The following is a 12,617-nucleotide window of genomic DNA, read 5'->3' on the forward strand; positions in this document are numbered from 1 at the left end:
AACCTTACATGGTGTGTGTTTCTGTTTAATGGACACCTTATTTAATATATGGCTGATTCATTACATTGAGTTCACAGCCAATAGCACAGTAGCTCCTGCCTGCAGGACGGTTCTCCAGTGGCCATGCCACAGCCTCTGGTGCTTAGCAACAACAGACAGCACTTCAGCAAGCTCTATGCTTCAGGCCATTTATTTTTTATTTTATTTTATTTTATTTTTTTTATTGGAGGGGGGGGGTCTCACGATATTGCCCAGGCTGGTCTTGAACTCCTGAGCTCAAGCAATCCTCCCACCTCGGACTCCCAAAGTGCTGGGATTACAGGCATGAGCCACTGCGCTGGGTCGCTTGGGGGCCATTTTAAACAGCAAAATCACCAACAAAAAGCACAGAAGTGTGGAAAGCATAAACTAAATGGACAGCATAAAGGATACAAGAAGGCAGAGCATCGCCTTGTTCCACTATAGCTGGGAGGGTGTGCGTGGGGTAACTCAAGATTTTTACTGCTCTGGGATGTGCATGTCTATGACTGGGAAAACACCTCAAGTATTGATTTTGGGGTTACAAATACATTTTAGCAAGTAGATAAGTTCACAAATATGGTATTTGCAAAAATGAGGATACACTGTATATAACGTATTTACAATACTTCCTTCTCTTGCCCTGCCCATCGTATTCCTTCCTTTCTTCAAAGGCCCACCTACCCTGTCAAGGAGCCTTATTGATTTGCACCCTGCCTCTGATCACTGCCTTCTGTGCTCAATTTAGAGAAAACTGGTGAGATAAATCAGTCAATCAGTCAATTAACCAATCAATCAATACTAATGAAGTATTTTAAAGCACCCAGCATAATTTCTGGGAGGTAGAATGGGAAATAGATAAATATAAAAGTCAGTGCCTTCCCAAAAGGAGTTTATCAGTAGTTGAAGAGACAAGCCTAACATGGGCAAACAATGCTAAAAAGTACCTAGGTCTAGTTTAAAAGAATGTTGCACACCATACATGCTACAGATACTTTAAAAAGTTGCCTATCAATAGGAGCTTTAAATAAAACTTTCCTGAGAAATACAACTTTCATGGGACATTAAGAAGGAAAGACAGATATGGAGAATGATTGAATGAAGTATTCAGCAAGTATAAATGCAGCCTACGAAGTGGAAATTAGCATCGTATTGTTTTTTTCCAAATAAGAATTAAGAGATGAACTTAGTGAGGACACTTTTGTGAGGAGTCAGGGAGTTGGGGAGTTGGGTGCAAGCTCAGGTCAGCCTGATGATGCTTTGTTCCTTACCCTGAGAGATATTTTACCAAAAACACTGACAGGTATTTCTGATAGATTAACCAATACCAAACGTTTTGAATCCTATTCTTATTTGCCACACACGTTTAGTCCGGATCTCAAGGATTCATCAGTAGCAGCAGATACTTTAATGTAGGGTTAATATATTTGAGAGCTCATTCTTAAGAAAAGTCTAGGCAATAGGCCCTCAGGTAGTGAATTATTCCATAGGATTCTTTGTTTTTGTTTTTTTTTTTCATTTTTCTATTTTTCTCCATAGGATTCTTGATAGGTTTCAATCACACACCTTCCCATGGGTAACCCACCCCTTCTGTTCAGCAGTAAACTAACAACTACATACCAGTGAACATCACAAGTATAAACCACCTTTCTTTTTTTCTTTTAAGGAATTAGCATGCAAACTTTAGTACTCCTTTCCTAGTAACAAATAACTGCTGTATCAGATTGTGTCACAAGGCAGCTGCTTTGACTTATTGCTCCGTAGCTGGGGCCAGCCTCTTCAGAACATTGTTAACGAGAGAAAGGAAGTGCTTTGGGCAGTGTCTGGCCCATCACGCCCTCTGTAAATGTTTGCTATTAATGCAAAGACCAAGTCTCCCACAGAGTCCAATTTGTTTCCTTGTAAATTCTTCAAGGTACTGCAATGCTGGGATCCCAGAGAACAGAATCTGGCTTAGAAGAAGTGGGTATCCACGGTGCCCGAGCCTAATCTTACATCTTGGATTTGTAAGTGGCATTTATTGAGTTGAACATGACCTTGAGCACGGGGTCACACATTTTTTCAGCAAACATTGGTTAGGCACCAGCTGCTACGTGCAAGCACTGCCCTACATGCTGGGATGCAGCTGTAGTAGGAATGAAATAACGCCAGCATTCCTGCATGCGGGCAGTGCGGGCCCTGTACAGAAAGGTACACGAGATAGGCATCCTCACATCCATTGTCCTGGGAGGAAACTAAGGCTTTGAGAAACGGAGAACTTGCCGGGCCATTTGACTCCACGTCATCCCCTCCCCCATCAATGCCCTGAACAGCCTCCTGTACACCCTTAAGGAACTTACTTTGTAATGATTATTAAGAACTTAAAGAGACCCCGAGCATCACCTCGGCATATCGCATCCTTTCTCTAGAGAACCCCTAATGTTGGAAGGGATCAGAGCGCACCTCCTCCGCTCCCGGGAGCACCCCCTTCCTAATACCTTGGGGATGGGTCGGAAGGAAAGGAAAGGAGAAGCGAGAGGTGTCGTCGATGTGCCTGCAAAGCCCAGGCTCCTCCGGAGATCCTTCCGTCCGTCCCTGTAGGAGAAGGCTGGCCCGGGCTGCTCCACTCCCCGGAGCTGCAGACTGAGTCGCCAGGTTTCTATGCCTTCAAAGCCCTGCGCGACGGCCACACCAAACACCCAAACCTTGGGCAGGGACCAAACGGTCACTTCCCCGCCCTCCGGGCTCAATATGCAAATCCGAGCACCAGGAAGTAGCTGGGACCTCTCGGCCGAGCCCAGAGACAGCCAGTTCCTCTCCCGCCGCACCGGGCCGCGCTGCCGCTCGCTCCCCGGCCGTGGCGCCTCCGGGCCAGACGCGCTGCAGTCTCCAGCCCGCAGCAAGCGGGGCGGCCGCGCCACCCCCGGCCCCGCGCCAGCAGCCCCTCGCCGCGCGTCCCGCGTTCCCGGCCAGCAGCCTCCCCCTACGCAGGTCCTGCTGGGCCGCCCCGTCGCGCCCCCCGCTCTGAACTCAAGTCACCGTGGAGCTCCGCCGCCCCGAAACTTTCACCGCGAGCGGGTGAGTCCTCTGCGCGAGCCCAAGGGCGGGCGCGGGCACGCGAGCAGTGGGTGCAGGGGCCGCGGCTGTGCCACCAGCCGGAGTCCCGGTCGCAGGGTCGACTCGGGGCCGGGGGCATCGGCGCGGCCCGAGGCGGCTTCCTGGCCGCACCGCCTCCGGGCCCCGGCGGCGAAGGCTCTCAGATGTCTTCAGCCGGCGGGTGACCGGGCCCGGGGGAGCCAGGGCGCGGGGACTGAGGCTCCGCAGGTGTCCGCCGCGGAGCCGCTCAGGGGAGCGGTGGGAGGTGCGGGCGCGGGGAAGGGCTCACCGCAGGTCCTTCCCGGTGAGGGCCCGAGGGCCAGCTGCTGTCCCCGCTCCGGCCGCTCCTCGCGCACAGTGGGGAAGCCCCTGCCCTTGCGGAGCGGGCGCGCGGCGGGGATACTGGAGAGGACTCCTCGGATTGTGCAGTCTGATCTCCCCTCTGGACCCTGGGTCCCCTGGAAGTGGGAGACGGGGCTCGGCCGGCGCCCTCTCGAGGCCCGCGGACAGTTGCCCTTCCTGGTGGCCCCGGGCAGGAGCGTGACGTCGAGGGGCTGCGGCGGAGGCTGGAGTTCACCCTCCCGCTGCGGCGCCTCTCGGCCTGCCGAGGAGCAGTCCGGTCCTTTTGCTGGCTGAGAGGAAGCGAGAGTTATTTTAAGAATTCAGGGGTTGCCTTTTCTTCGCCTTGGGGGAAGGGCCTAAGAGTCAGTTCCCACTTTCTTGCATTCTCTGGGTCCATGGTGGCATCTTTTGCTTGCGGTGCATTCGTAACTTTCCAACACCCTGCCTGTCGTGCGGATTAGCGGTTGTGTCTTCATTTGTTTGTATATCCGTGTGTGTTAATTATCCCAAATTCGCCCTTCTTCGCCAGCTCAGAATCTAGGCCTTGCACTTTTCTGGCTGAATATTTAGGGGACCGATTATTGAAATTCCCTGTTTGGGTTTCTTCATCTTTGAGAGAGCATATATACCTCAGGGGCTGTTTAGTACACACAAAGCCCCTAGTACAGACCAAGCATTTCATAAACGATGTTACTGTTATTTATTGCAGTGAATTCTATTCATATAAACGAGGCTTCTTGGTTCTTTGCAGCTTGGTGATGTTGAACCTAAGACTACCATGTCTGATTTAGCCATCTGACCTTATTAGTAAATCTGCTTAATAAATACATGAGGGATTTGCTGTCCCGAAGCAGGGCCCAGTAGTCTGACTTTCCCTAAAGAACTAGCCAATAAACTGGTGGGCTACAGGTATGTTTTCTCTGTACAGCCAATACCTAAAGCCATGCCCTGGGGAATAGGCACTGCAAGAGCCCAGGCCTTACTAAGCCCTTCTCTGGAAGAGTAAGCTTTGTTGGGAAAGGGTGGGATCCAGTTAGTCCCTCCATTCTCATTCGGAGGTAAGCAGGTAAGCGCTTTGAGGCCTGAATAAATTTCATTGGATCATAGAGCCTTTGGTGAGTGGGCCTCTTTGGATGTAAATGTGTGGCCCTTTTGCTGAGTGAAGGATAGAGGGCAGCAGACGTAAGGGGAGAGAAAATAGGAACCAGGAAACTTGAGTTTTGGCGTCTTCCATCATTTAATATGGTGTGATTTGGGATAAGCCACTTGGGCCATTTATTCAGCCAACATTTCCTTTATAGCAGCAGCCAGAGTTATATTGATTTGTCTGCAGGTTGATAGTCTGTATTCACCATTACAGTGGAAGCTCCATGAAAACTGCTTCATCTGTCTTGTCCAAAATGATAGCCCCAGTGCCTGGTACATAGTAGGTGCTCAGTTCAAGATTACTTGGAAGAAGGAATGAAGGCCTCCTGTGAGCTTGCCCTATGCAAAACTGAGGACATAGGGAGATGAAGAAATAGAGCTGGTCCCTAAGGTGTTTGAAGCCTACTGGCCCTTTCTGTTACGGTTTCTAAAATGGGGATTTGAGAGGCTTTGTTGACTGTAAAGTTACCCCGCACTGAGTTACCCACATTTAGTGTTCTAAATGAGAATCTCCACTCAGCACCACTCTTCTCCACTTATTACTGGAAGAGAGGTCCTGATGTGGGATGGCTAAGATGTTTCCTGCAAAGGTAGTTGGCCCAATCCAGAAGACCTACATTATTTTAGAGTCATTGGTGTTACAAAGGTAGGTGGAAACTTTGTAATCCCACCCCTGCCCCGTCCCTCCAATAGCTTTCTTTTAGCAGAAAAGTGGCCCAGCACTGTTCAGTGACTTTGAAAGCCTTTTACTTCTATCTGTAGTATTTGTTTTTAGAAATAAATCACCAAAAACATCTGAGATTGCAGTTGGTTCACATGACTATGTGGAGTTGTAACTTAACAAAATTAAATCATATTATTCATGTACAAACCCATACTAACTTTATAAATAAGGACACCATGTATACATGCCCACAGCAGGGAACATTGTTATAAGTTCACTCCTACTGATGATCTCAGTGATGCATCGATGAGTGTTAACATTGAAAGGCCACCACAATCATTAGTCAGGACATTGATCAGTGTCACATTGACAGCAGAGACAGCCTCAGACCTTTTCTGGCTCTTCCTAGCGATGATGGTGAAGGTGTTAGCACCTTTCATTTGTTCAGGGCTCTGAAGTCTTCCTGAACTCTAATTTCATTTGAACCTCTTGTGGCTCCTATAGGATGGAGAGGGACAGATACAGAAAAAGATTCAGGGGGCTGTCTGAGGTCATGGGCTTGGTTAAGTGGTACCATTAGGAGTAGTTGGTGTGTTTTTTGGCTCTTTCTACTTGTCCACCTTTGGACTTGTAGTGTGTGCTCAATTACAAATGCCTCTCAACTTGTGATGAGGCTGTGTCCCAATAAACCCAATCGTAAGTTGAAAATACTGAACGTAGAAGATGCATTTAATACACTTAACCTACTAAACATCACAGATTAGCCTAACCTAGCTTAAACATGGTCGAAACACTCACATTAGCCTACTGTTGGGCAAAATCATCTGACACAAAGCCTATTTTATAATAAAGTGTTGAATAGCTCATGTAATTTATTGAATACTGTATTAAAAGTGAAAAATGAAATGGTTGTGTGGGTACTTGAAGTACAGTTTTTACTGAATGCCTAATGCTTTTGCACCATCGTAAAGTTGAAAAATCATTAAGTTGCAGACCATCTGTGCTTAAAAGCAAATAAATAGTTCATTTAACAAACATTTTAAAAGTGAAATCATGAGTTAATTTTCTTTTATCACTTGGTAATTGTCTGAACTAAGTGGCTAACTGCTCAGGACATAGCAGATGCACCATCAAGCTGGGCACTTAAAGCTGTCTTCTAGAAATGAATTTCTGTGCTTTTTAGCACTGCTTCTTGCTTGGGGGTGGGAAAGGGTGGTCTCCAGTAACTGCTAAGATGACACCTATACTGGCTGCTGTCCGAGCAGCTCTACTGACTGTCTTGGGGGCAATCAGTTGCTTATTGGTTAATACAGAAGTACCTGAGTAATACTTTGCAAAAGGACTTTCCCCCACCTCTGCTGGGAGTGTCTCCCTGTAAACTTTACCAACCTCCTGGTTGTTTTATCAGTGAGAGCATCATTCAAATGAAAATATAAATTAAGAAGACAGAGCTCATAGGACGCACATTAAAACACCTGCTCATTTTGAGCACCTGCTGTGTGCAAGGCACTGTTCTAGGCCAACAGTATAGATATACATTGCCTCCCATCTTTTAAGGCTGATAATGAAGAGAAGAACATGGAAGAGGAAGTTGTTGGGCTTTTTTTCCAGTCAGAAATACCGAAAGATTTCTTACAGCTGCCTGGTTTCCTGATACTTAAATTGTGAAACTTTGAGTTCACTCCATTATCATTTCTAAAATTTGTTTTGAATAAGTTCCCTTTCAGGGGAGATACCCATGTGTAGAAAATAGTATGGAAATCTGCCAATGGAGGGATTAGAAATTTTGTCAGTTTAAAGACTTGGAGATTTTGAGATTTTTGTTGTTGTTGTTTTTTTTTTTTTTTTTTCTTTTTTGAGATGGAGGTTCACTCTGTCGCCCAGCCTGGAATGCAGTGGTGCAGTCTCAGCTCACTGCAATCTCTGCCTCCTGGGTTCAAGCAGTCCTCCCTGCCTCAGCCTCCCGAGTAGTTGGGATTACTTACAAGCATATGCCACCACACCCAGCTAATTTTTGTATTTTCTGTAGAAATGGGGTTTCACCATGTTGGCCAGGCTGGTCTTGAACTCCTGACCCCAAGTGATCCGCCCGCCTCGGCCTCACAAAGTGCTGGGATTACAGGTGTGAGCCACTGCGCCTGGCCTTTCTGGGGTATCTTTGGCTTAAGTTAGTTGGAAGGGCTCTCTTTATATTTTATTCTGCCTCCCACTGAAGAGACAGAGTTTTTGCTCTTGTCACCCAGGCTGCAGTGCTTTGGCGTGATCCCAGTTCACTGCACCTCCATCTCCTGGATTCAAGTGATTCTCCTGCCTCAGCCTCCCTAGTAGCTGTGATTACAGGCGCCCGCCACCATGCCTGGCTAATTTTTGTATTTTTAGTGGAGACGGGGTTTCACCATGTTGGCCAGGCTGGTCTTGAACTCCTGACCTAAGGTGAGCCCGCCTCGGCCTCCCCAAATGCTGGGATTACAGGTGTGAGCCACCGTGCCCGGCCCTCTCTTGTAATTTAGAAGAGCAAGTTTAAATACTTGGGATGATGTATTAAAAAGCCTCATCCATGCTGACAAGAGCAGGGGCCTGTAGTAGCCTTTGTTGTTTATCCTCTTCATCCTGTTCTGTACTTCATTTTCTCTCATTACTGAATTAGCTGGCAGCATTCCTTATTTGCCACAGAGCTATTTCTTAAAAGCTGTACTTACACTCAGGATGCAGTTTTCCTTGGTGTAGAACTCTTCCATGGCATTGCTCTTTCTCTGGGCTTTATTAACCCTCAGGCTTCCAGTACCCTTTCTTCTGCTCTCCCCAGTTCGTTCCCTGTCATCTTACAAAGGCTTCTTCAACCAGGAATTGGCATGAGCTGACCGTGTATGGGAAGAGATTGTCAGTTAATCTCATTATTGTAAGTGCTCAGTGTTCAGAATGCTGCCACTTAAATGACATCCTATAGAACTGCATGAATCGGGATACATTCGAAGAATCCATTTCAGTGGCTGTTTCTTGATGGTTGAGGCTCTGCTTTTGGGTTGTAGAACACTGGGAAGAAGTCTTCATAGCTCAGATAGTTTTTTAGTTGGTCTCATTTCCTTTCTACAGTCCATGCTTCAGGCAAAGTTACATATTGCCTGCCTGCCCACACCTTTCTGTGAGCATCTGAAATCTTGCTCACTCTTCTTTATTGACACCAGACCATACTGGTTGGAAGCCTTTCCAGTCCCTGCTTTCCTCCCTCCATTGGTAAAACATCTGGTGGGGAGGTCTTCGGGTGGTCTTTGGGCCTACCCTTGGGTGCCGGTACAGTGAGACTGGAGAGATGGGTGTGTATTCATTCTGCCTCCCACTGAAGCAATGACGTCTTCTTGGTGTTTGGGTCTCTGGGTGCCCCTACTCTTCCTGTAAATGTTAACCCCCACGGAGGTGAGGGGAATGGAGAAGCTTGTCTCAGAGAGGCTCTCTGGAGAGGGAGGACCACTTCTGCTTTCCAGGGGGAAGCTGTGTCACGGAGAGCAGAACTGTAGCCCGATGCTGGAGAGAGAAGGCCCCAGAGGAGGCAGGCAAGGAAGTGATACTTCCTCCTCCCCAGGCCCCTGGGTCATTTGCCTGCAGCCCCACCTTCCTTACCACCCAATGCTGCGTTTTCCTCGGGGTTCTTTCTACCCTCTGCTGCCCTCTGCATTTTTGGTTTGCCCTTAAGTGAGGGGTGGGGCGGGGGTGGGAGAGAGGAGGAGTCTGGAGTCTTAAGGGCAGAGCTTGCTTTGCGAAGCCCACCCTGGCCATGCCTGACTTTTTCAGCAACGGAAAAATGTACATTTTGAAATTCCCCATCATGGAAAGTGTTATGAAACTCTTGGGTAGATGTTTCGAAATCTTTTAATGTTCAGGCTACGTAATAATTTTTAAATAGTAACTATAATAATTCAGGACTATTTTAAAAATTGTTAAATTCCTTCTTAAATTCTTGGGATAGAACAGTGGCTGTCAAATAACTTCTTTTTGTTTTTTTTATTTTTTATTTTTTGAGATGGAGTCTCGCTCTGTGGCCCAGGCTGGAGTACAGTGATGCAATCTCCACTCACTGCAACCCCCACCTCCCAGGTTCAAGCGATTCTGCTGCCTCAGCCTCCCGAGTAGCTGGGATTACAGGCATGCACCACCACGCCCGGCTAATTTTTGTATTTTTAGTAGAGACAGAGTTTCACCATGTTGGTCAGCCTGGTCTCGAACACATGACCTCAGGTGATCTGCCCGCCTCAGCCTCCCAAAGTGCTGGGATTACAGGCATGAGCCATACGCCCAGCCTGTCACACTTATTTGACCACAACCCATAGCAAGAAACATTTTACCTTGTGCTCAAATACACTTCAATCTGCAGGCAAAACAAAATAGAAAAAGGAAATACAATCTGGTGGATGAGCCCCTCCCCTTAACTTGCAGGGGAATGTGGCCTGGAGCAGCCTCTCTGAGGTAGGATTGGCCAACTCCATCAGAGTTTGTTTGTTTGTTTGTTCTGATGTATAATAGATGTACATAGTTTCAGGGCACATGTGATAATTTAATACATTCATATAATTTGTAAAGATTAAATCAGTATTTGAGATAGCCATCACCTTAAATATTTGTTTTCTTTTTAAATACTAGAATCTTTTGAATTTTTCTAGCTGTTTTGAAATGCACAATAGTTAACTGTGAACTCTAGTCACCCTACGAGGTCTTATTTCTTCTATCAAACAGTATGTTTGTATCCATTAATCAACATTTTTTCATCCCCCCTTCCAATGTACAGATGTGGGCAGTCCAATAGGGAGGTTTATTAAACAAACACAAATTAAGTCACGTTCATATAATGGGATACTTTGTAAATATCTTAAAAGATAAAACATTCAATTACAGTTACTAATATGAAAATTTTTTTTTTCAAAAGCTGAACTTGGCCAGGCCGCCAGGCGCAGTGGCTCTTGCCTGTAATCCCAGCACTCTGGGAGCGTGAGGCAGGAGGATTGCTTGAGCTCAGGAGTTCGAAATCAGCCTGTGCAACCCGGTGGGACCCTGTCTCAAACAAACAAACAATAACAAAAGAGCTGAACACAAACTAGTAGATGACATGATACCATTTCTGAAATAAAATATTCATATATGGACACATCATCTATAAACTCTGCATTTCAAACAATTTTTATACTAAGATCTTAATAGTGGTTATTTCTGGGTGACAGTTGAGTGCTGTTTTTACTTCTGTACGTCTTTATATTTAAAAGAATGAGCATCCCATATATATATAAATATATATATAAATCCCACATATAAATATATACATAAATCCCATATATAAATATAACTCTCTCTCTCTCTCTATATATATATATATATATATTTTTTTTTTTTTTTTCTGAGACAAAGTCTTTGTCACCCAGGCTGGAGTGTGATGGTATGATCTCGGCTCACTGCAATCTCCACCTCCCGGGTTCAAGTGATTCCTGTGCTTCAGCCTCCTGAGTAGCTGGGATTACAGGCACACACCACCATGCCCAGCTACTTTTTGTATTTTTAGTACAGACGGGGTTTTGCTGTGTTGGCCAGGCTGGTCTCGAACTTCTGGCCTCAAGTTATCCGGCCGCCTCAGCCTCCCAAAATCCGGGGATTATAGGCATAAGTCATTGCGCCTGGCTCCTTATATGATTTTAAAATGGCAGGATATAAGGAGCAATGGAATGAAGCCAGTGGGACTGCAGAGGGCAGGTGGAAGCAGACAGGGAACTTTGGAGCTAGAGTGGCTTGAAGGACACTTGATGGATATAATTCTAAGAGTCCTGTCTCAGGAGAGCTGATGCGCTGTAAATGTTGTAAATAGAACATTTTCTTAAAGAATCATCCACTGCTATGTTCAGTATTCAGTTTAGCAAACTTTTCCTGGGTAGCTACTGGGAGTCCTGCACAGTGTTAGGAGTTGGGGTACAAACCTGCTGTGTTGGTGGAAATCCTGAAGGGAGTGGGCCACACACCCTGGAAGAAGGGGCTTTCCTGAGAAAGGACAGCCTGACTATGCAGGGGTCATTCCACATTACTGGAGCTTGTTCCAGAGAGGCAGTGGGAGGCTCCACAGGCAGGCTTGGAGGGTGCTTGGCCCTAATACTAAATGTTGGACTTCGTGGCATCAACGAAGGGGAATCACTGGAGCCTTTTAGTACGAAGCTAATTTTTTTGTCCATCACAGGCAACTTCTTGCCTACACTCTTTTACAATATGGCATTTATGACATAGCCAAGAGTGAAGACACGTTGAACACTGACTTAATGCTTTGAGTAGGTGGAGAGTTGAATGACTCAAGGCTACTTCTCTAGAGATTAATCTGAAGCTAGAAAGTAACATTTATTTCTGTTATCTATGACAGCAATAGGCTTAAGCTTATAATCGTCATCTGCAAGTAGGTACTTGACACCTCCCCTAAGTGACCTGGGGAGTGACAGGTACAGTAATGGGCACAATCCTTGGTTTTTTGTTTTGTTTTGTTTTTGAGACAGAGTCTCACTCTGTCATCCAGGCTGGAGTGCAGTGGCGCGATCTCACTCACCAGGGATTTGGCCACCACGCCTGGCCGAATCCCTGGTTTTAAGCAAAATTTTAATATGGAGCTTATGGTTGTTAGTATAATGAAATGCGGCACCATAGCAGTTGATTTTTGTCTTTCAGAACCACATTGGCTTTTTGTATTGTTTCAAATTTGATAGATGCCCAATGTAGATAACAAAAATTTTCCCTCATGTGTATTTATTTATTTATTTGTTTATTTGTATGTTTTGAGATGGGGTCTCACTCTGTCGCCCAGGCTGAAGTGCAGTGGTGCTATCTCGGCTCACTGCAACCACCACCTCCTGGGCCCCAGCCATCCTGTCACTTCAGTTCTGGGTAGCTAAGATTACAGGCCCCGCCACCAGGCCTGCCTAATTTGTTTGTTTTTTGGGAGGCCAAGGCAGGAGGATAATTTGAGCTCAGGAGTTTGAGACCAGGCTGTAATCCCAGGCTGGAGTACAGTGGTGCAGTCATAGCTTACTGCACCCTTGACCTCCTGGGCTCAAGCCATCTTCCCACTTCAGCCTCCGAGTAGCTGGGACTACAGGTGTGTTCCACTATGCCTGGCTTATTTTTTGTAGAGATGGGGTTTGGCCATGTTGGCCAGCCTGGTCTCAAATTCCTAAGCTCAAGGGATCCACCCGCCTCGCCTCCCAAAGTGCTGTGCTGTGCTGGGATTACAGGCATGAGCCACTGCACCCAGCCCATGTATATTTATCGAGTGCTGTATGTCATGATAGTGGGTGGTTTGGGGAAATACCAACATAAGTAAGTGGGAGGTTTCTATCCTAGAGGAGTTTGTTGTGCT

General features: G+C 46.4%; 1 protein-coding gene across 3 annotated transcripts in view; it reads left to right on the plus strand.

Annotated features, from left to right (window-relative positions):
- The window catches only part of LYN (LYN proto-oncogene, Src family tyrosine kinase), a 163,750-nt gene that overhangs the window by 20,710 nt on the left and 130,423 nt on the right, over window positions 1-12,617 (plus strand). For 2 of the 3 annotated variants that reach the window (XM_003255972.4, XM_003255973.4), the window contains exon 1: window positions 2,778-3,075. Coding sequence is in view for 1 of the 3 variants with exons in the window: in XM_030794988.1 (XP_030650848.1) it covers window positions 2,659-3,075 (417 nt within the window). In the remaining 2 variants the exon portion in view is untranslated. Of the gene's footprint in view, window positions 1-692; window positions 1,654-1,933; window positions 3,076-12,617 lie in introns of those variants that run through there. The other variant, XM_030794988.1, reaches the window with a different exon arrangement.

This window comes from Nomascus leucogenys, chromosome 16 (assembly GCF_006542625.1).
Source record: "Nomascus leucogenys isolate Asia chromosome 16, Asia_NLE_v1, whole genome shotgun sequence".
NCBI classification, from domain to species: Eukaryota; Metazoa; Chordata; class Mammalia; order Primates; family Hylobatidae; genus Nomascus; species Nomascus leucogenys.